General features: G+C 63.6%; 2 protein-coding genes and 2 long non-coding RNA genes across 9 annotated transcripts; 2 read left to right on the top strand and 2 right to left on the bottom strand.

Moving 5' to 3' along the window:
• Positions 1–250: 250 nt before the first annotated feature.
• On the bottom strand, positions 251–21292 carry LOC127464770 (alanine aminotransferase 1-like). The gene is given in 13 exon segments (XM_051775248.1): positions 251–629; positions 2479–2591; positions 3869–4024; positions 5864–6038; positions 8465–8601; positions 8711–8790; positions 11444–11504; positions 11506–11589; positions 11591–11689; positions 14686–14816; positions 16054–16162; positions 16280–16369; positions 21071–21292. Coding segments are annotated over 13 exon segments (1533 nt in total). The 5' UTR covers positions 21278–21292; the 3' UTR covers positions 251–538.
• LOC127464771 (collagen alpha-5(IV) chain-like) lies at positions 2565–3852 on the bottom strand. 4 transcript variants are annotated; one of them, XM_051775251.1, is made up of 3 exons: positions 3402–3852; positions 3118–3327; positions 2565–3043 (listed from the first exon to the last, which is right to left on the bottom strand). In XM_051775251.1, the coding sequence occupies exons 1-3, from the start codon at positions 3771–3773 to the stop codon at positions 2690–2692; spliced, it is 936 nt and encodes a 311-aa protein (XP_051631211.1). In that variant the 5' UTR covers positions 3774–3852; the 3' UTR covers positions 2565–2689. The 4 variants fall into 4 exon arrangements, with proteins under 4 accessions (XP_051631211.1, XP_051631212.1, XP_051631209.1 ...); XM_051775252.1 differs by having other exon boundaries at positions 2565–2919; XM_051775249.1 differs by having other exon boundaries at positions 2565–3327.
• Positions 7515–8386, top strand: LOC127464773 (uncharacterized). Of its 3 annotated transcripts, none has more exons than XR_007901614.1 (4): positions 7515–7640; positions 7781–8000; positions 8256–8294; positions 8357–8386. It is a non-coding gene; the product is annotated as an uncharacterized LOC127464773 (long non-coding RNA). The 3 variants fall into 3 exon arrangements; XR_007901613.1 differs by lacking the exon at positions 8256–8294 and adding an exon at positions 8155–8193; XR_007901615.1 differs by lacking the exon at positions 8256–8294 and having other exon boundaries at positions 8357–8378.
• Positions 8883–9535, top strand: LOC127464774 (uncharacterized). The gene is made up of 3 exons (XR_007901616.1): positions 8883–8972; positions 9034–9134; positions 9436–9535. It is a non-coding gene; the product is annotated as an uncharacterized LOC127464774 (long non-coding RNA).
• Positions 21293–22165: the final 873 nt, after the last annotated feature.

Genomic DNA, 22165 nt, shown 5'->3' with positions numbered 1-22165 from the left:
GGATCCAGGGATGGATTTGTGGGATCCAGGGATGGATTAATGAGATCCAGGGATGGATCCCTGGGATCAGTGGATGGATTTGTGGGATCCAGGGATGGATTAATGACACCCACCGACGGATCCGTGGCACCCACAGACGGATCCTCACCCCCTCCCCAACCCCATCCCGGCGGGAATTCTCCTCCCCCTCCCCTCCCCTCCCCATTAACCCCCCCCAAACCCCCCCCAAACCCCCCCCACGTGACACGGCTGCTGCTCAGGGTCCTTTATTTTTGGGGGGGTCCCCAAAAACGGGGGAGGGGGGGGGGCAAAACCGGCCCTGTGTCCCCCCCCCCTGCTCAGGGGACACACCCCGGGGGGGGGGGAGGGACCAGCCCCGGGACCCCCCCGACCCCCCCGTCCCTCCCTCTGGAACAGCGGGAAGAGCTCGGAAGGCACTTGGAGACCCCCCGGGGGGGAGGGGGGGGGCAAAAAGGGACGGGGGGGGGGGGGGCAAAGGGGGGGGGGAGGGGCGGCGGGAGACCCCCCCCCCCGGTAATTAAGAGAATTCCCTGACGAACTTGGTGTAGAAGCTGCTGAGCTTCTCCAGCAGGATCTGCAGCTTCTCCGTGGGCGGCAGGATCGTCATCCTGGGGGGGGGAAACGGGGGGGTTTGGAATTTGGGGATACCCCCGGGGCACCCCCGGGGCACCAACAGAGCCAGCTGTGACCCCCTTCGGGATGGGAAGGGGGGAATTTGGGGTGGGGAGGGGGGATTTGGGATGGGGAGGGGGGAATTTGGGGATGGGGAGGGGGGAATTTGGGGAATTTGGGGATGGGCAGGGGGGAATTTGGGGATGGGGAGGGGGGGAATTTGGGGTGGGGAGGGGGGAATTTGGGGAATTTGGGGATGGGCAGGGGGGAATTTGGGGTGGGGAGGGGGGAATTTGGGGAATTTGGGGATGGGAAAGGGGGAATTTGGGATGGGGAGGGGGGAATTTGGCGTGGGAAGGGGAGGATTTGGGGAATTTGGGCTGAGAAGGGGGGATTTGGGATGGGAAGAGGGGAATTTGGGGATGGGGAGGGGGGAATTTGGGGATGGGGAGGGGGGAATTGGGGGAATTTGGGATGGGGAGGGGGGAATTTGGGGAATTTGGGATGGGGAGAGGGGAATTGGGGGAATTTGGGGAGGGGGGAATTTGGGGAATTTGGGATGAGAAGGGGGGAATTTGGGATGGGAAGGGGGGATTTGGGGATAGGGAGGGGAATTTGGGATGAGAAGGGGGGGTGGGAAATTTGGGAGGGGGAGGGGTAGAGGTAATTTGGGATGGGAAGGGGGAATTTGGGGATAGGGAGGGGAATTTGGGATGGGGAGGGGAATTTGGGATGGGAAGGGGGGAATTTGGGGAATTTGGGATGTGGAAGGGGAATTTGGGGTGGGAAGGGGGAATTTGGGATGGGGAGAAAGAATTTGGGGTGAGAAGGGGGATTTGGGATGGGAAGGGGAGGATTTGGGGAATTTGGGGTGGGAAGGGGAGGATTTGGGGAATTTGGGATGGGAAGGGGAGGATTTGGGGATGGGAAGGGGAGGATTTGGGGAATTTGGGGATGTGGAGGGGGTAATTTGGGTAATTTGGGATGGGAAGGGGGGAATTTGGGGATGGGGGAATTTGGGGTGGGGAGGGGGGAATTGGGGGAATTTGGGATGGGAAGGGAGGAATTTGGGGAATTTGGGATGGGGAGGGGGAATTTGGGGATAGGGAGGGGAATTTGGGGAATTTGGGATGGGGAGGGGGAATTTGGGATGGGAAGGGGGAATTTGGGGAATTTGGGATGGGAAGGGGAGGATTTGGGGAATTTGGGATGGGGAGGGGGGAATTTGGGATGGGAAGGGGGGAATTTGGGTAATTTGGGATGGGGAGGGGAATTTGGGATGGGGAGGGGGAATTTGGGATAGGAAGGGGGAATTTGGGATGAGGGGGAATTTAAGGTAAGGAGGGGGGAATTTGGGATGGGGAGGGGGGAATTTGGGTAGTTTGGGATGGGAAAGGGGGAATTTGGGTAATTTGGGATAGGAAGGGGGAATTTGGGATAAGGGGGAATTTAAGGTAAGGAGGGGGGAATTTGGGATGGGGAGGGGGGAATTCGGGTAGTTTGGGATGGGAAAGGGGGAATTTGGGTAATTTGGGATGGGGAGGGGAATTTGGGATGGGGAGGGGGGAATTTGGGATGAGGAGGGGGAATTTAAGGTGAGGAGGGGGGAATTCGGGATGGGGGAATTTGGGTAATTTGGGATGGGGAGGGGGGAATTTGGGATGGGAAGGGGGGGGGTTGGGATGGGAAGGGGGAATTTAGGATGGGAAGGGGGGAATTTGGGATGGGAAGGGGGGAATTCGGGATGGGGAGGAATTTGGGATGGGGAGGGGGGGATTTGGGGAATTTGTGATGGGAAGGGGGTAATTTGGGGATGGGGAGGGGGGGATCTGGGGAGTTTCCCACCGGAAGTGGAAGGTGCCCTCGCGTTGCCCGAAGCCGCTCCCCGGGACGACGCAGATCCCCGTCTCCTCCAGGAGCCTCATGCAGAAGAAGAAGTCCGGGGTCTGGTTCTGAGCCTGGAACGGGCACGGAGCGTGGATTTGGGATCATGGAGCATGGATTTGGGATCATGGATTTGGGATCCAAGGGCAGGGAGGGGCTCCATCCAGGGGGCTCATCCCGCCCGGCCCCACGGGGATCCCGGGATCCAGCCCGGCCGTGGGCGTGGATTGATCCTGCCCGGCACCACACGGGGCAGGAGGGATCCCACACAGACCACGTGGATCCCAGGAGGGATACACAGAGACCCCATGGATCCCAGGAGGGATCCCATCCATCCCCACTGATCCCAGGAGGGATCCCATCCATCCCCACTGATCCCAGGATGGATCCCACCCATCCCCACTGATCCCAGGATAGATCCCATCCACCCCAACAGATCCCAGGATAGATCCCACCCATCCCCACAGATCCCAGGATGGATCCCACCCATCCCCACTGTTCCCAGGATGGATCCCACCCATCCCCACTGATCCCAGGATGGATCCCACCCATCCCCACTGATCCCAGGGTGGATCCCATCCACCCCCACCGATCTCAGACCAGATCCCAGGAATGATCCCATCCATCCCCACTGATCCCAGGATGGATCCCAGGATGGATCCCATCCATCCCCACCGATCCCAGGACGGATCCCAGGATGGATCCCACCCATCCCCACCGATCCCAGGACGGATCCCATCCATCCCCACTGATCCCAGGACGGATCCCACCCATCCCCACTGTTCCCAGGACGGATCCCATCCATCCCCACTGATCCCAGGGTGGATCCCATCCACCCCCACCGATCCCAGGACGGATCCCATCCACCCCCACCGACCCCAGACCAGATCCCAGGAATGATCCCATCCATCCCCACTGATCCCAGGGTGGATCCCATCCGTCCCTGTGGATCCCAGGATGGATCCCACCCATCCCCACTGATCCCAGGACAGATCCCATCCATTCCCACTGATCCCAGGATGGATCCCACCCATCCCCACTGATCCCAGGATGGATCCCATCCATCCCCACCGATCCCAGGATGGATCCCAGGACGGATCCCACCCATCCCCACTGATCCCAGGATGGATCCCAGGGTGGATCCCAGGATGGATCCCACCCATCCCCACGGATCCCAGGACGGATCCTGCCCATCCCCACGGATCCCAGGACGGATCCCATCCATCCCCACCGATCCCAGGATGGATCCCATCCATCCCCACCGATCCCAGGATGGATCCCACCCATCCCCACCGATCCCAGGACGGATCCCGCCCATCCCCACCGATCCCAGGACGGATCCCGCCCGGACCTTGGCGGCGGCGAGTGCCTTGGGCGGGAGGTCGATCCTGGGGAAGGAGTACATGGCGCCCTGCACGGGGTTGCAGTGGATCCCGGGGGTCTTGTTGAAGATCTCCTGGGTCATCTGGGCCTTGTGGGCCAGGGCGTTGAGCACGGCCGTCTTCTCCTGCGGGGCGGGGACACCGGACATCACACCCCGCCCGGCATGGGGGGAGAGACCAGACCAGACCAGACCAGACCAGCAAATCCTGTCCCATCACACCAGGCCCGGCCCGGCATGGGGGGACAGACCAGACCAGACCAGACCAGCAAATCCTGTCCCATCCCACCAAATCCTCTCCCATCCTACCAAATCCCATCCCATCCCACTCAACCCAACCTGGGGGACAGCCCAGCCCAGCCCAGCCCAGCCCAGCAAATCCTATCCCATCCCACTAAATCCTATCCCATCCCACCAAATCCTATCCCATCCCACCAAATCCTATCCCATCCCACCAAATCCTATCCCATCCCACCAAATCCTATCCCATCCCACCAAATCCTATCCCATCCCACCAAATCCTATCCCATCCCACCAAATCCTATCCCATCCCACTAAATCCTATCCCATCCCACTAAATCCTATCCCATCCCACTAAATCCTATCCCATCCCACCAAATCCTATCCCATCCCACCAAATCCTATCCCATCCCACCAAATCCTATCCCATCCCTATCCCATCCCACCAAATCCTATCCCACCCCAACCCATCCCACCAAATCCTATCCCATCCCATCCCACCTGGCCCAGCCTGGGGGACAGCCCAGCCCAGCCCATCCCACCAAATCCTGTCCCATCCCACCCCATCCCACCTGGCCCGGCCTGAGGGACAGCCCAGCCCAGCCCATCCCAGCCCACCAAATCCTATCCCACCCCAACCCATCCCACCAAATCCCATCCCATCCCACCTGGCCCAGCCTGGGGGACAGCCCAGCCCAGCAAATCCCATCCCATCCCACTAAATCCTATCCCACCCCATCCCACCAAATCCCAGCCCAGCCCACCAAATCCTATCCCATCCCTATCCCATCCCACCAAATCCTATCCCATCCCACCTGGCCCAGCCTGGGGGACAGCCCAGCCCAGCCAGCCCAGCCCACCAAATCCCATCCTACCCGATCCCATCCCACCCATCCCATCCTATCCCATCCCACCCATCCCACCAAATCCTATCCCACCCCATCCCATCCTACCTGGCCCAACCTGGGGTCCTGCCCATCCCATCCCATCCCACCTTATCCCCATCCCATCCCATCCCACCTTATCCCCATCCCACCCCATCCCCCCATCCCATCCCATATCATCCCATCTCCATCCCACTCTGATCCCATCTCATCTCCACTCTTTCCCTCTCTGTTTCCCTTTCCCTTTCCCTTTCCCTTTCCCTTCCCTTCCATCCCATCCCATAATCCCATCCCCCAATCCCCCAACCCCACAATCAATCCCCAATCCCCCTGGTACTGCGTGGAATCTCTTGTAGGAAGGGTCCCCGGGCTGGGGCGGGTCCATGACCACACCCCATAATTCCCCAATCCCCCAATCCCCGAATCAATCCCCCAATCAATCCCACAATCCCACAATCAACGCCCCGATCCCTCTGGTACCGCATGGAATCTCTCGTAGGAGGGGTCCCCAGGCTGGGGCGGGTCCATGACCACATCCCATAATCCCATAATCCCCCAATCCCCCAATCCCCCAATCCCCCAATCCCCCAATCAATCCCCCAATCAATCCCCAATCCCTCCGGTACCGCGTGGAATCTCTCGTAGGAAGGGTCCCCGGGCTGGGGCGGGTCCATGACCACGTCCCATAATCCAATCCCACAATCCAATCCCACAATCCCATCCCATAATCCCACCCCACAATCCCATCCCATAATCCCATCCCACAATCCCATAATCCCATCCCATAATCCCATCCCATAATCCCATAATCCCACCCCCAATGCCCCAATCCCTCCGGTACCGCGTGGAATCTCTCGTAGGAGGGGTCCCCGGGCTGGGGCGGGTCCATGACCACGTCCAGGACCACCTGCCCGGGCACGGGCGGGCACAGCCGGACCGACACCAGCTTGGCCAGCTGGTCCTTCACCGCCGGGTCCAGGTTCACCACCTCCATGTACCCGCCCCGCAGACCACACCTGGAGGGCACACCATGGATCGGGATTGTGGGAGCGGGGAGGGATGGGATTATGGGATGGGATTATGGGATGGGATTATGGGATTATGGGATTATGGGATTATGGGATTATGGGATTATGGGATTATGGGATGGGATTATGGGATGGGATTATGGGATGGGATTATGGGATGGGATGGGATTATGGGATTATGGGATTATGGGATTATGGGATTATGGGATGGGATGGGATGGGATTTTGGGATGGGATGGGATGGGATGGGATGGGATGGGATGGGATGGGATGGGATGGGATGGGATGGGATGGGATGGGATGGGATAAATGGGATGGGATGGATGGGATGGGATGGGATGGGGTGGGATGGGATGGGATGGGATGGGATGGGATGGGATGGGATGGGATGGATGGGATGGGATGGGATGGGATGGGATGGGATGGGATGGGATTTGTGGGATGGGATGGGATGGGATGGGATGGGATTTGTGGGATGGGATGGGATGGGATGGGATGGGATGGGATGGGATGGGATGGGATGGGATGGGTGGGGAAACGGGGATGGAGAGGGATCCGTGGGTGGGGATCTGTGGAGAGGAACCCATGGATGGGAATCCATGGGAGGGGATCCATGGAGGGGATCCATGGATGGGAGTCTATGGAGAGAGATCCATGGATGGAATCCATGGGTGGGGATCCATGGATGGAATCCATGGGTGGGGATCCATGGATGGGAATCTATGGAGAGGGATCCATGGATGGGGATCCATGGATGGGGAGCCATGGATTGGGATCCATGGATGGGAATCTATGGAGAGGGATCCATGGATGGGAATCTATGGAGAGGGATCCATGGATGGGGATTCATGGAGAGGGACTCATGGACGGGACTCATGGATGGGAATCTATGGAGAGGGATCCATGGATGAGGATCCATGGATGGGAGTCTATGGAGAGGGATCATGGATGGGATTCTATGGAGAGCGACCCATGGATGGGAATCTATGGGTGGGAATCTATGGAGAGGGATCATGGATGGGATCCATGGGTGGGGATTCATGGATGGGAATGCATGGAGAGGGATCCATGGGGTGGTGACACCTCCATCCCTCCATCTCCTCCATCCCCAATCTCATCCCAAGGGATCCATGGGGTGGTGACATCCCCAATCCCATCCCAAGGGATCCATGGGGTGGTGACACCTCCATTCCTACACCCCCTCCATCCCCAATCCCATCCCAAGGTACCCATGGGGTGGTGACATCCCCAATCCCACCCCAGAGGATCCTTGGGGTGGTGACATCCCCAATCCCATCCCAGGGGATCCATGGGGTGGTGACATCCCCAATCCCATCCCAAGGTACCCATGGGGTGGTGACATCCCCAATCCCACCCCAGAGGATCCTTGGGGTGGTGACATCCCCAATCCCACCCCAGAGGATCCTTGGGGTGGTGACATCCCCAACCCCACCCCAGGGGATCCATGGGGTGGTGACATCCCCAATCCCATCCCAAGGGATCCATGGGGTGGTGACATCCCCAATCCCATCCCAAGGGATCCATGGGGTGGTGGCACCTCCATCCCTCCATCCCTATTCCCATCCCAAGGTACCCATGGGGTGGCGACATCCGCAATCCCACCCCATGGTACCCACGAGGTGGTGACATCCCCAACCCCATCCCAAGGGATCCATGGGGTGGTGGCACCTCCATCCCTCCATCCCCTCCATCCCCAATCCCATCCCAAGGGATCCATGGGGTGGTGACATCCCCAGTCCCATCCCAAGGGATTCATGGGGTGGTGACATCCCCAATCCCATCCCAAGGGATCCATGGGGTGGTGGCACCTCCATCCCTCCATCCCTATTCCCATCCCAAGGTACCCATGGGGTGGCGACATCCGCAATCCCACCCCATGGTACCCACGAGGTGGTGACATCCCCAATCCCATCCCAGGGGATCCATGGGGTGGTGGCACCTCCATCCCTCCATCCCCTCCATCCCCAATCCCATCCCAAGGGATCCATGGGGTGGTGGCACCTCCATCCCTCCATCCCTATTCCCATCCCAAGGTACCCATGGGGTGGCGACATCCGCAATCCCACCCCATGGTACCCACGAGGTGGTGACATCCCCAATCCCATCCCAGGGGATCCATGGGGTGGTGGCACCTCCATCCCTCCATCCCCTCCATCCCCAATCCCACCCCATGGTACCCACGAGGTGGTGACATCCCCAATCCCATCCCAGGGGATCCATGGGGTGGTGGCACCTCCATCCCTCCATCCCCTCCATCCCCAATCCCACCGCATGGTACCCACGAGGTGGTGACATCCCCAATCCCATCCCAAGGGATCCGTGGGGTGGTAGCAGCATCCCCACCCCTTTTCCATGCCCCCCACCCCTTTGCCGTGCCCCCCGGCCGGACTCACTCTCCCATGTATCCCTTGGAGATGGAGTGGAAGGAGGCCAGCTCCACCTTGTCGGCGTAGGGCGCTCCCAGCTGCACCAGCACCTTCTTGAAGGAGTGGAAGGCCGAGCCCTCGGCGTAGATGTTGTCCTGGTACACCTGGAAAAGGGGGGCAAGGGGGGACACGCACACCCCGGGATGTCACCACCCGGGATTCCGGGAGATGTCTGGATTTGGGATCCCCACGTTCCCGGCGTGGCGTCCCCACCTCGTCGGCCAGCAGGAAAAGCTTCTCCTCGTAGGCGAACTTGATGACGTCCTCGATGCACTCCCGGCTCTGCACCTGGCCTGGGGCGCGCCGGGAAGGTGGGAATGGCGGGAATGACGGGGAGGGGGGTCCCAATCCCAGCCCAGGGGTTCCAAATCCCAGTCTGTGGGTCCCAATCCCAACCCAGGGGTCCCAATCCCAACCCAGGGGTCCCAATCCCAGTCAATGGGTCCCAATCCCAGCCCAGGGGTTCCAAATCCCAGTCTATGGGTTCCAATCCCAGTCTATGGGTTCCAATCCCAGTCAATGGGTTCCAAACCCAGTCTATGGGTTCCAAATCCCAGTCTAGGGGCCCCAATCCCAGTCCAGGGGTCCCAATCCCAGTCTAGGGGTCCCAATCCCAGTCCAGGAGTCCCAAATCCCAGTCCAGGGATCCCAATCCCAGTCTATGGGTTCCAATCCCAGTCTATGGACCCCAATCTCAGTCAATGGGTTCCAATCCCATCCCAGGGGTCCCAATCCCAGCCCAGGGATCCCAATCCCAGTCTATCAGTCCCAATCCCAGTCTAGGGATCCCAATCCCAGTCTATGGGTCCCAATCCCAGCCCAGGGGTCCCAACCCCAGTCTATCAGTCCCAGTCCCAGTCTAGGGGTCCCAATCCCAGTCTATCAGTCCCAATCCCAGTCTATCAGTCCCAATCCCAGCCCAGGGATCCCAATTCCAGTCAATGGGTTCCAATCCCAGTCTGGGGGTTCCAATCCCAGCCCAGGGGTCCCAATCCCAGCCCAGGGATCCCAACCCCAGTCTATCAGTCCCAGTCCCAGTCTAGGGGTCCCAATCCCAGTCTATCAGTCCCAATCCCAGTCCAGGGGTCCCAATCCCAGTCCAGGGGTCCCAATCCCAGTCTATCAGTCCCAGTCCAGCCCAGGGGTCCCAATCCCAGTCAATGGGTTCCAATCCCAGTCTGTGGGTCCCAGTCCAGCCCAGGCATCCCAATCCCAGTCTATCAGTCCCAATCCCAGTCTATCAGTCCCAATCCCAGTCTATCAGTCCAAATCCCAGTCTATCAGTCCCAATCCCAGTCCAGGGGTCCCAATCCCAGTCTATGGGTTCCAATCCCAGTACCCCATACCCATTCCCATTCCCATTCCCCCATTACCTGTAGGGTTTCCCGGGGTTGATGATGCACAGTGCCCGTGGACAGCAGTGTTTCCCAGTACCCCATACCCATTCCCATTATCCCATACCCATATCCCATATCCCATACCCCATTACCTGTAGGGTTTCCGGGGTTGATGATGCACAGTGCCCGAGGACAGCAGTGTTTCCCAGTACCCCATACCCATTCCCATTATCCCATACCCATTCCCATTATCCCAAACCCCATTACCTGTAGGATTCCCGGGGTTGATGATGCACAGTGCCCGTGGACAGCAGTGTTTCCCAGTACCCCATACCCATTCCCATTATCCCATACCCATATCCCATACCCCAAACCCCATTACCTGTGGGATTCCCCGGGTTGATGATGCACAGTGCCCGTGGACAGCAGTGTTTCCCAGTACCCCATACCCATATCCCATACCCATTATCCCATTACCTGTGGGATTTCCGGGGTTGATGATGCACAGTGCCCGTGGACAGCAGTGTTTCCCAGTACCCCATACCCATTCCCAGTACCCCATACCCATATCCCATATCCCATACCCCATTACCTGTAGGATTCCCGGGGTTGATGATGCACAGTGCCCGTGGACAGCAGTGTTTCCCAGTACCCCATACCCATTCCCATTATCCCATACCCATTCCCATTACCCCATACCCATACCCCATACCCCATTACCTGTGAGATTTCCGGGGTTGATGATGCACAGTGCCCGTGGACAGTAGTGTTTCCCAGTACCCCATACCCATTCCCAGTACCCCATACTCATTCCCATTCCCCCATACCCCATTACCTGTAGGGTTTCCGGGGTTGATGATGCACAGTGCCCGTGGACAGCAGTGTTTCCCAGTACCCCCATACCCATATCCCATATCCCATACCCCATTACCTGTAGGATTTCCGGGGTTGATGATGCACAGTGCCCGTGGACAGCAGTGTTTCCCAGTACCCCATACCCCATTCCCAGTACCCCATACCCATTCCCATTCCCCCATTACCTGTAGGGTTTCCCGGGGTTGATGATGCACAGTGCCCGAGGACAGCAGTGTTTCCCAGTACCCCGTACCCATTCCCATTATCCCATATCCCATTCCCATACCCCAAACCCCATTACCTGTGGGATTTCCGGGGTTGATGATGCACAGTGCCCATGGACAGCAGTGTTTCCCAGTACCCCATACCCATTCCCATTATCCCATACCCCAAACCCCATTACCTGTGGGATTCCCCGGGTTGATGATGCACAGTGCCCGAGGACAGCAGTGTTTCCCAGTACCCCATACCCATTCCCATTACCCCGTACCCATTCCCATTATCCCATACCCATTCCCATACCCCATACCCCATTACCTGTGGGATTTCCGGGGTTGATGATGCACAGTGCCCGTGGACAGCAGTGTTTCCCAGTACCCCATACCCATTCCCAGTACCCCATACCCATATCCCATACCCCATACCCCATTACCTGTGGGATTCCCGGGGTTGATGATGCACAGTGCCCGTGGACAGCAGTGTTTCCCAGTACCCCATACCCATTCCCATTATCCCATACCCCATATCCCATTACCTGTGGGATTTCCGGGGTTGATGATGCACAGTGCCCGTGGACAGCAGTGTTTCCTGCCCTCGGGCCAGAGCCCTCCGGAGCTCGGCCACGTCCAGGGCCCAGCCCCGGTCCTCGTTGAGGTAATAGTTGACCTGCACCGCGTCCAGGCTCGGCGATGGCGGCCGAGTAGAGCGGGTACTGCGGGATCGGGATCATCACCCCCGTGCGGGACTGCCCCGAGCCCGTCACCAGCAGCTTCAGCACGTTCTGGGGACCGACGGACAGACGGACAGCGCGGTCACCGGGGACACCGGGGGGACACCCACGGGGTGGGAACGGGGACGGGGAGGGGACAGGGACAGTGTGGAGACAGAGGTCATGGATGTGGGGACAGAGTGGGATCAAGGGACACCATGGGGACACCAACGGGGTGGGAATGGGGACTGGGAGGGGACAGGGGGGATTGGGAGAGAGGGTGTGGATGTGGGGAAAGTGTGGGGACACCACTGGGGTGGGAATGGGGACAGGGAGGGGACACAGTAGTGATGGGCATGGGGACACTGTGGGGACACCACTGGGGTGGGAATGGGGACAGGGAGGGGATGGGGGGATTGGGAGAGAGGGTGGGGACGTGGGGACAGTGTGGGGGACACTGCTGGGGTGGGAATGGGGACAGGGAGGGGACACGGCGGTGACGGGCATGGGGACGGCATGGGGACACCATTGGGGTGGGAATGGGGACAGGGAGGGGACAGGACAGAGTGGAGACAGAAATCATGGATGTGGGGACAGAGTGGGATCATGGGAACACCGTGGGGGACACCATTGGGGTGGGAATGGGGACAGGGAGGGGACAGGAGAGTGGAGACAGAAATCATGGACATGGGGACAGAGTGGGGACACCATTGGGGTGGGAATGGGGACAGGGAGGGGACAGGGACGGTGTGGAGACAGAAATCATGGATGTGGGGACAGTGTGGGATCACAGGGACACCATGGGGACACTGCTGGGGTGGGAATGGGGACAGGGAGGGGACAGGGAGAGAGGGTGTGGGGACACAGGGACAGAGTGGGGACACCATTGGGACACCATGGGGACACCACTGGGGTGGGAATGGGGACAGGGAGGGGACAGGGGGGATTGGGAGAGAGGGTGTGGACATGGGGACAGTGTGGGATCACAGGGACACCGTGGGGACACTGCTGGGGTGGGAACAGGGACAGGGAGGGGACAGGGCGGATTGGGAGAGAGGGCCCCGTGCTGTGGGGACAGGGACAGGGTGGGCACAGGGCAGGGGCAGGGTGGGCACAGGGTGCCGTGGGCATGGGGACGTCGGGGGCACGGAGACAACATGGGGACCGGGGGTTGTGGGGACACTGGGATGGCACAGGGACAGGGTGGGCACGGGGACAGGGTTGGCATTGGGATTCTGGGGACACTGGGATGGCACAGGGACACTGGGATGGCACAGGGACAGGGTGGGCACAGGGACAGGGTGGGGACTGGGATTCTGGGGACACTGGGATGGCACAGGGACAGGGTGGGGATTGAGGGGACACTGGGATGGCACAGGGACACTGGGATGGTACAGAGACACTGGGGTCATGGGGACAGGGTTGGCACTGGGATTCTGGGGACACTGGGATGGCAAAGGGACACTGGGATGGCACAGGGACAGGGTGGGGACTGGGATTCTGGGGACTGGGATGGCACAGGGACACTGGGATGGCACGGGGACAGGGTGTCCATGGGGACAGGGTGGCATTGGGATTCTGGGGACAGTGGGATGGCACAGGGACACTAGGATGGCACGGGACACCATGGCCACAGGGACAGGGTGGGGACTGGGATTCTGGGGACACTGGGATGGTACAGGGACGGGTGGGCATGGGGTCAGGGTGGGGACACTGGGATGGCACAGGGACAGGGTGGCCATGGGGACAGGGTTGGCATTGGGATTCTGGGGACACTGGGAGGGCACAGGGACACTGGGGCCATGGGGATAGGGTGGGCATTGGGGGGACACTGGGATGGCACAGGGACAGGGTGGGCACAGGGACAGGGTGGGGACTGGGGAGACACTGGGATGGCACAGGGACAGGGTGGGCATGGGGACAGGGTGGGCATGGGGATTCTGGGGACTGGGATGGCACAGGGACACCGTGGCCATGGGGACAGGGTGGGGACTGGGGAGACACTGGGATGGCACAGGGACAGGGTGGGGACTGGGATTCTGGGGACACTGGGATGGCACAGGGACACTGGGGCCATGGGGACAAGGTGGGGATTGGGATTCTGGGGACACTGGGATGGCACAGGGACACTGGGATGGCACAGGGACAGGGTGGGGACTGGGATTCTGGGGACTGGGATGGCACAGGGACACTGGGATGGCACAGGGACACTGTGGCCATGGAGACAGGGTTGGCATTGGGATTCTGGGGACACTGGGATGGCACAGGGACACTAGGATGGCACGGGGACACTGGGATGGTACAGGGACAGGGTGGGCATGGGGACAGGGTGGGGACTGGGGGGACACTGGGATGGCACAGGGACACTGGGGCCATGGGGACAGGGTGGGCATTGGGATTCTGGGGACACTGGGATGGCACAGGGACACTGGGATGGCACGGGGACACTGGGATGGCACAGGGACACTGGGATGGCACGGGCACACCGTGACCACGGGCAGGGCCAGCGTCGGGCACAGGGAGGAGGAGGAGGACACTGTGCCCTCAGCCCGGGCACGGGGCCACGGGGCCGAGCCCAGCGCCGGCCAACCCCCCTCCCTTCCCCGCCACCCCCGGCGCTGGCACGGGCCACCAAGGCCACCTCCCCAGCCCTCCCCCGGGCCATCACCCCCTTCGGGAGCGGTGCCAGCCCCGCACAAAGCTCCCTTTGTGGGTGCCCGCCGTGGGAACGGCGCGGGGAGGTGGCACCGCGCCCGTGTCCCCAACCCCCCCGAGTGTCCCCAACCCCCCCCGAGTGTCCCCAACCCTCCCGTGTGTCCCCAACCCCCCCGTGTGTCCCCAACACCTCCGTGTGTCCCCAACCCCCCCGTGTGTCCCCAACCCCCCCCGTGTCCCCAACCCTCCCGTGTGTCCCCCCCCTTCCCGTGTGTCCCCAACCCCCCCGTGTGTCCCCCCCGTGTGTCCCCAACCCCTCCCGTGTGTCCCCAACACCCCCGTGTGTCCCTCCCGTGTGTCCCCAAGGTCCCCCCCCGTGTCCCCCCAGCCCCCCCGGGTGTCCCCCCCCGTACCACGATGGCATCGCTGGCCCCGGTGGACAGGAAGATGTCCTGGGCCCTGGCGGGGATCCCGTCCCGCCGCTCGATGTACCGGGCCACGTCCTCCCGGATCAGCTCCACGCCCGGGCTGGCGCTGTACGAGCCTGCCGGGACAGGGCACAGTCAGGGGACAGAGAGGGGACAGTCAGGGGACAGTCTGAGGACAGTCAGGGGATAGTCTGGGGACAACCAGGGCGCTGTACGAGCCTGCCGGGACAGGGCACAGTCAGGGGGACAGAGAGGGACAGGGGACAGAGAGGGGGACAGTCTGGGGACAGCCAGGGCGCTGTACGAGCCTGCCGGGACAGGGCACAGTCAGGGGACAGAGAGGGGACAGTCAGGGGACAGTCGGGGGATAGAGAGGGGACAGTCTGGGGACAGCCAGGGGACAGTCAGGGGACAGTCTGGGGACAGCCAGGGCGCTGTAGGAGCCTGCCGGGACAGGGCACAGTCAGGGGACAGAGAGGGACAGTCGGGGGGACAGTCTGGGGATAGAGAGGGGACAGTCTGGGGACAGTTTGGGGACAGCCAGGGCGCTGTACGAGCCTGCCGGGGCAGGGGACAGTCAGGGGATAGAGAGGGACAGTCAGGGGACAGAGAGGGGACAGTCTGGGGACAGCCAGGGCGCTGTACGAGCCTGCCGGGACAGGGGACAGTCAGGGGACACTCGGGGGACACTCGGGGGACACTCGGGGGACAGTCAGGGCACAGCCAGGGGACAGTCAGGGGACAGCCAGGGCGCTGTACGAACCTGGCGGGGACAGGGGGACAGTCAGGGGACAGTCGGGGGATAGAGAGGGGAGAGAGAGGGGAGAGAGAGGGGACAGGGAGGGGAGAGGGGATAGAGAGGGGACAGAGAGGAGATAGAGAGGGGATAGAGAGGGGACAGGGAGGGGACAGAGAGGGGACAATGAGGGGACAGAGAGGGGACAGAGAGGGGACAGGGCCGGGCAGGGGGGTGGCACTGACCGACGCTTTGGCCGCCGCAGCCCCCCCGGGGACAGAGAGAGGACAATGAGGGGACAGAGAGGGGACAGGGGGTGGCACTGACCGACGCTTTGGCCGCCGCAGCCCCTCAGGGCACAGCCAGGGGACAGAGAGGGGACAATGAGGGGACAGAGAGGGGACAGGGGGTGGCACTGACCGACGTTTTGGCCACCGCAGCCCCCCAGGGGACAGAGAGGGGACAGTGAGGGGGACAATGAGGGGACAGAGAGGGGACAATGAGGGGACAGAGAGGGGACGGGGGTGGCACTGACCGACGCTTTGGCCGCCGCAGCCCCCCAGGGCACAACCAGGGGACAGTGAGGGGACAGAGAGGGGACAGGGGGTGGCACTGACCGACGCTTTGGCCGCCGCAGCCCCCCAGGATCCGCCGCGCCCGCTCCTTGGCGTCGTCGGGGATGGCGGGGTTGGCCATGAGCTCCGGGCACAGGCACAGCGCCGACACCTGCGGGGACGCGCGGGGGGTCACCCGCGGGGCGGGGGGTGACACTGACCCCCCCGGGGTGCTGGTGACACACACACACACCCCACACACCCCCGCACACCCCCCCCGGGGCCGTACCTGGCGCAGGAAGGTGATGGGGGTCTGCCCCATGGCGTGCGCGTCACCGATGTTCGCCTTGATGACCTCCGAGAAGGGCTTGGGGACACCCTGAGGGGACAGCGGGGACGGCGGGGACAGGGGTGGGGATGGGACGGGGACAGGGATGGGACACGGACAGGGATGGGGATAGCAAGGACGGGGATGGGGACGGGGACAGGGATGGGGACAAAAGGGATGGGGACAGCAGGGATGGGGACAGGGATGGGGATGGGGACGGGGATAGGGATGGGGACAGCAGGGACAGGGATAGGGATGGGACGAGGACAGGGATGGGGATAGCAGGGATGGGGACAGAGATAGGGATGGGGACAGGGACAGGGAGAGGGATGGGACGAGGACAGGAAAGGGGATAGCAGGGACAGGAATGGGGACAGGGACAGGGATGGGGACGGGGACAGGGATGGGGACAGCAGGGATGGGGACAGGGATGGGACGAGGACAGGAATGGGGATAGCAGGGACAGGGATGGGGACAGAGATAGGGATGGGGACAGCAGGGACGGGGACATGAATAGGGATGGGGACAGGAATGGGGACAGCAGGGACGGGGATGGGGACACGGATAGGGATGGGGACAGGGATAGGGATGGGGACAGGGACAGGGATGGGGACAGCAGGGACAGGGATGGGGACAGCAGGGACGGGGATGGGGACAGGGACAGGGATGGGGACACGGAGAGGGATGGGAACAGGGATAGGGATGGGGACAGCAGGGACAGGGATGGGGACAGCAGGGACAGGGATGGGGACAGGGACAGGGATGGGGACACGGAGAGGGATGGGAACAGGGATAGGGATGGGGACAGCAGAGACGGGGATGGGGACAGCAGGAACAGGGACAGGGATGGGACCAGGACAGAGATGGGACAAGGACAGGAATGGGGACAGCAGGGATGGGGATGGGGACAGGGATGGGGATGGGGACAGGGATGGGACCGGGACAGGGATGGGGACAGCAGGGATGGGGATGGGGACAGGGATGGGACCGGGACAGGGATGGGGACAGCAGGGATGGGGATGGGGACAGGGATGGGACCGGGACAGGGATGGGGACAGCAGGGATGGGGATGGGGACAGGGATGGGACCGGGACAGGGATGGGGACAGCAGGGATGGGGATGGGGACAGGGATAGGGATGGGGACAGCAGGGATGGGGACAGCAGGAACAGGTACAGGGATGGGACAAGGACAGGGATGGGGACAGGCACATCAGGGACAGGGATGGGGACAAGAGCAGGGACAAGGATGGGGACAGGGGACAGGTAGTGGGACAGGGACAAGGAGGGGATGGGGACGGGACAGGGACAGGGTAGGGTCAGGGAAGGGGATGGGGACAAGGATGGGGACAGGGACAAGGGTTGGGGGACAGGGACAGGGACAGAGATTGGGACAAGGGCAGGGACATGGGGACAGGGATAGGGAACAGGGACAGAGACAAGGGTTGGGGACAGGGAACAGGGACAGGGTCAGGGACAGAGACAAGGGTTGGGGACAGGGCCAGGGTCATGACCTGCCCGTCCCCACCCGGGGACAGCCCCGCGGTGACAGGGGTGGCACCGGCGGGGGAGGGACCCGCGTGTCCCCTGCCCTGGGAGGGGCCGGACACGGCGACAATGGGAGCGGCTGGGACGTGGGGACACGGGACAAACAGTGGGGACACGGGACAAACAGTGGGGACACGGGACAGTCAATGGGGACACGGGACAATCAGTGGGGACCCTGGGACAACCGGGACACGGGGGCCCCAGGAGGGTCACGGGGACCTCGGGACACCGGAATGGGACCCCTGGGGACCCTGGGGACACGGGGACAGCCCGGCACGGGACATCCCCACCCCCAGCCCGGGTGACCGCGGCCACCTCCCGCCCGGGCCGGACTTTGTCCCCCTCGGCGGGACCGGACTCTGCCCCGGGTGGCACCGCCCGCGGCACCGCCCCGGACGTGGCACCTCTGGCACCTCTGGCACTCGTCACCCGTCGGCCTCACCCTCCTCACACCCCCCGGCACCGCTGTCACCTCCCTGTCACACTCCTGTCACCCCCCCTGTCACCCCCCTGTCACCCACATGAGCTCCCACTGCCCCCGGTCACCCACGGCCACCTCTGTCACCCCCCTGACACTCCTGCCACCCTCAGCCACCCCCTGTCACCCTCTGCCACCCCCCTGTCACTCTGGTCACCCCCTGTCCCTCCTGTCACCCACTGTCACCTCCCTGCCACCCCCAGCCCCTCCTGTCACCCCCCCTGTCACCCACACAACCTCCCACTGCCCCCGGTCACCCACGGCCACCTCTGTCACCCTCCCTGACACTCCCTGCCACCCTCTGCCACCCCCCTGTCACCCTGGTCACCCCCACAATCTCCTGTCACCCTCTGTCACCCCCTGCCACCCCCCAGCCCCTCCTGTCACCCCCCTGTCAGCCCACACGACCTCCCACCGCCCCCGGTCACCCCTGTCCCCACCCATCACCCGTGGCCACATCTGTCACCCCCCTGGCTACTCTGGTCACCCCCAGCCCCTCCTGTCACCCCCTGCCACCCCCCTGTCACCGTGGTCACCTCCACAACCTCCTGTCACCCCCCGTCACCCCCCTGTCACCCCCCTGTCACCGTGGTCACCTCCACAACCTCCTGTCACCCCCTGTCACCCTCTGCCACCCCCCTGTCACCCTGGTCACCCTCACAGCCTCCTGTCACCCCCTGCCACCTCCCTGCCACCCCCAGCCCCTCCTGTCACCCCCCCTGTCACCCACACAACCTCCCACTGCCCCTGGTCACCCACGGCCACCTCTGTCACCCCCCTGTCACCCTCTGCCACCCCCCTGTCACCCTGGTCACCCCCAGCCCCTCCTGTCACCTCCTATCACCCACTGTCACCCCCTGTCCCTAGTGTCACCTCCTTGTCACCCCCTTGTCACCCTCTGCCACCCTCCTGTCACCCTGGTCACCCCCACAACCTCCTGTCACCCACTGTCACTCCTTGTCACTCCCTGTCACCCCCAGCCCCTCCTGTCACCCCCTGCCACCCCCTGGCCACCCCCTTGTCACCCTGGTCACCCCCACAACCTCCTGCCACCCCCTGCCACCCCCTGTCACCCCCCTGCCACCCCCCTGTCACCCTGGTCACCCCCTGTCTCTCTTGTCCCTCCTGTCCCCCCCTTATCACCCCCAGCCCCTCCTGTCACCCCCTGTCCCCCTGGTCACCCCCAGCCCCTCCTGCCACCCCCTGTCACCCCCTGGTCACCCCCTGTCCCCCTGGTCACCCCCAGCCCCTCCTGTCACCCCCTGCCACCCCCTGTCACCCCCTTTCACCCCCCTGTCACCCTGGTCACCCCTCGTCACTCCTGTCACCCCCCTGTCACCCCCCTGTCACCCCCTGCCACCCCCCCTGTCACCCATCACCCCCTGTCCCCCCTGCCACCCCCTGTCTCCCCCCCCACGTCCCCCACCCCGCAGCACCCCCCAAATCCCCCAGGGACCCCCCCTTCCATCCATGGGCCCCCCCACCCACGGGTGACACCCCCGGGCGTGGCAAAGTTCCCCCTTGGGGGGGTCCTGGGGGGGTTTCCGGGCTTTGGGGGGGCCCTGAGGGGGTGTCCGGGTTTGGGGGGCTCTTAGGGGGGAGCCTTGGGGGGCTACCTGGGGTTTTGGGGGGTCTGGGGGGGGTCCCGTGGGAGATTCTCGGGTTTGGGGGGGCTTGGGGGGGGCGGGGGTGGCTGACCGCATTTTGGGGGGTCTTGAGGGGGCCCCGTGGGGGATTCTCGGGTTTGGGGGGGTTTTGGGAGGGTCTGGGGGGTGCCCGGGTTTGGGGGGGCTGGGGAGGGTGAAGAGCCTGGGTGGGGGGGTCCAGGGGGTGTAGGGGGGAGGGGGGTTCCCTGGATTTTGGGGGTGCCCGGAGGGAGGGGGACCCCTTCTGAGGGTGGGAGGGGGGGTGCCCGATTTGGGGGTGCCCAGGTCAGGACCCCCCCGATTTGGGGGTGCCCGGTGGGTGAGGGGGTGTCTCCCGGTTCGGGGGGGCTGTTCCCGGTTTGAGGGGGTGTCCCAGGTTTGGGGGGGCCCCGATTGGGAGGGAAGTCCCCGTTTCGGGGGGTTGTCCCAGTTTCGGGGGGACACCCTGGTTTTGGGGGAGGCGTTCCCGGTTTCAGGGGGGGTGTCCCAGTCAGGGAGGAGTGTCCCAGTTTCTGGGGGACACCCTGATTTTGGGGGGGGATTCCCTGTTTCAGGGGGGGTGTCCCAGTCAGGGAGGGCTGTCCCAGTTTCCGGGGGGCTGTTCCCGGTTTCCTGAGGGGTCTCTCGGTTCGGGGTGGGGGGTCTCGGGTTGGGGGGATTGTCCCAGTTTCGGGGGGACACCCTGGTTTTGGGGGGGGTTCCCCTGTTTCAGGGGGGGTGTCCCAGTCAGGGAGGGCTGTCCCGGTTTCGGGGGGACACCCTGATTTTGGGGGGGGATTCCCTGTTTCAGGGGGGGTGTCCCAGTCAGGGAGGGCTGTCCCGGTTTCGGGGGGACACCCTGGTTTTAGGGGTGGGTTCCCGGTTTCAGGGGGGGTGTCCCAGTCAGGGAGAGTTGTCCCAGTTTCGGGGGGACACCCTGGTTTTTGGGGGGGGTGTCCCAGTCAGGGAGGGCTGTCCCGGTTTCGGGGGGTCTGTTCCCGGTTTCCTGAGGGTCTCCCGGTTCGGGGTGGGGAGAGGAGGGGGGCTGGAGGGGTCTCCCGGTTCGGCGAGGGGGGTCCCCCGGCTTTTTGGGGTGCCTTTACCTGCTTCAGTTCCTTCTCGAGCTGCAGGGCGCGGGTGACGATGGGGCCGCGCACGGCGTATTCCACCCGCCGCACCGCGGGGTTCATGGACTCGAGGGTCAGCACCGGGCCCGCCCGGGACCCCCGGGGACCCCCCGACTCCGCCGACGCCGCCATCGCCAGGAGCCTGCGGGGCCGCAGCGCCCTCAGCGCCCGCAACGCCCGCATCCTCCGCCCGCCCCGCCCGGGGGGACACCGGGACCCGGGACACCGGGACACCGGGATACCGGGATACCGGGATACCGGGACACCAGGACACCGGGACACCGGCCCCGGGACACCGGGACACCGGGACACCGGCACCGGGACACCGGGATACCGGGACACCGGGATACCGGGACACCGGGACACCGGGAACCGGGACACCGGGACACCCGGACACCGGGACACCGGTACCCGGGACACCGGGACACCGGGACACCGGGGCACCGGGACACCGGGACACCGGCACCGGGACACCGGGATACCGGGACACCGGGATACCGGGACACCGGGACACCGGGAACCGGGACACCGGGACACCCGGACACCGGGACACCGGTACCCGGGACACCGGGACACCGGGACACCGGGGCACCGGGACACCGGGACACCGGGGCACCGGGACACCGGGACACCGGGACACCGGTACCCGGGACACCGGGACACCGGGACACCGGGACACCGGGACACCGGCACCGGGACACCCGGACACCGGGACACCGGGACACCGGGGCACCGGGACACCGGGACACCGGGACACCCGGACACCGGGACCTGGGACACCGGGACACCGGGACACCGGGACACCGGGACCGGGACACCGGGACACCGGGACACCCGGACACCGGGACACCGGGACCTGGGACACCGGGACACCGAGACCCGGGACACCGGGACACCGGGACACCGGGACACCGGGACCCGGGACACCGGGACACCCGGACACCGGGACACCGGGACACCGGCACCGCCCCGGGCACCCCGACACCCACCTCCGCGAACGGCGACACCCCCCAAAAACCGCCTACCGGGCACCCCCGAAACCCCTCTCGCGGCCACCGGCACCGCCCCCGG

Source organism: Manacus candei, unplaced genomic scaffold, assembly GCF_025592945.1.
Source record: "Manacus candei isolate 608988 ecotype Guabito, Panama unplaced genomic scaffold, ASM2559294v1 h1tg000269l, whole genome shotgun sequence".
NCBI lineage: Eukaryota > Metazoa > Chordata > Aves > Passeriformes > Pipridae > Manacus > Manacus candei.
This window is presented reverse-complemented; position numbering and strand designations above follow the sequence as displayed.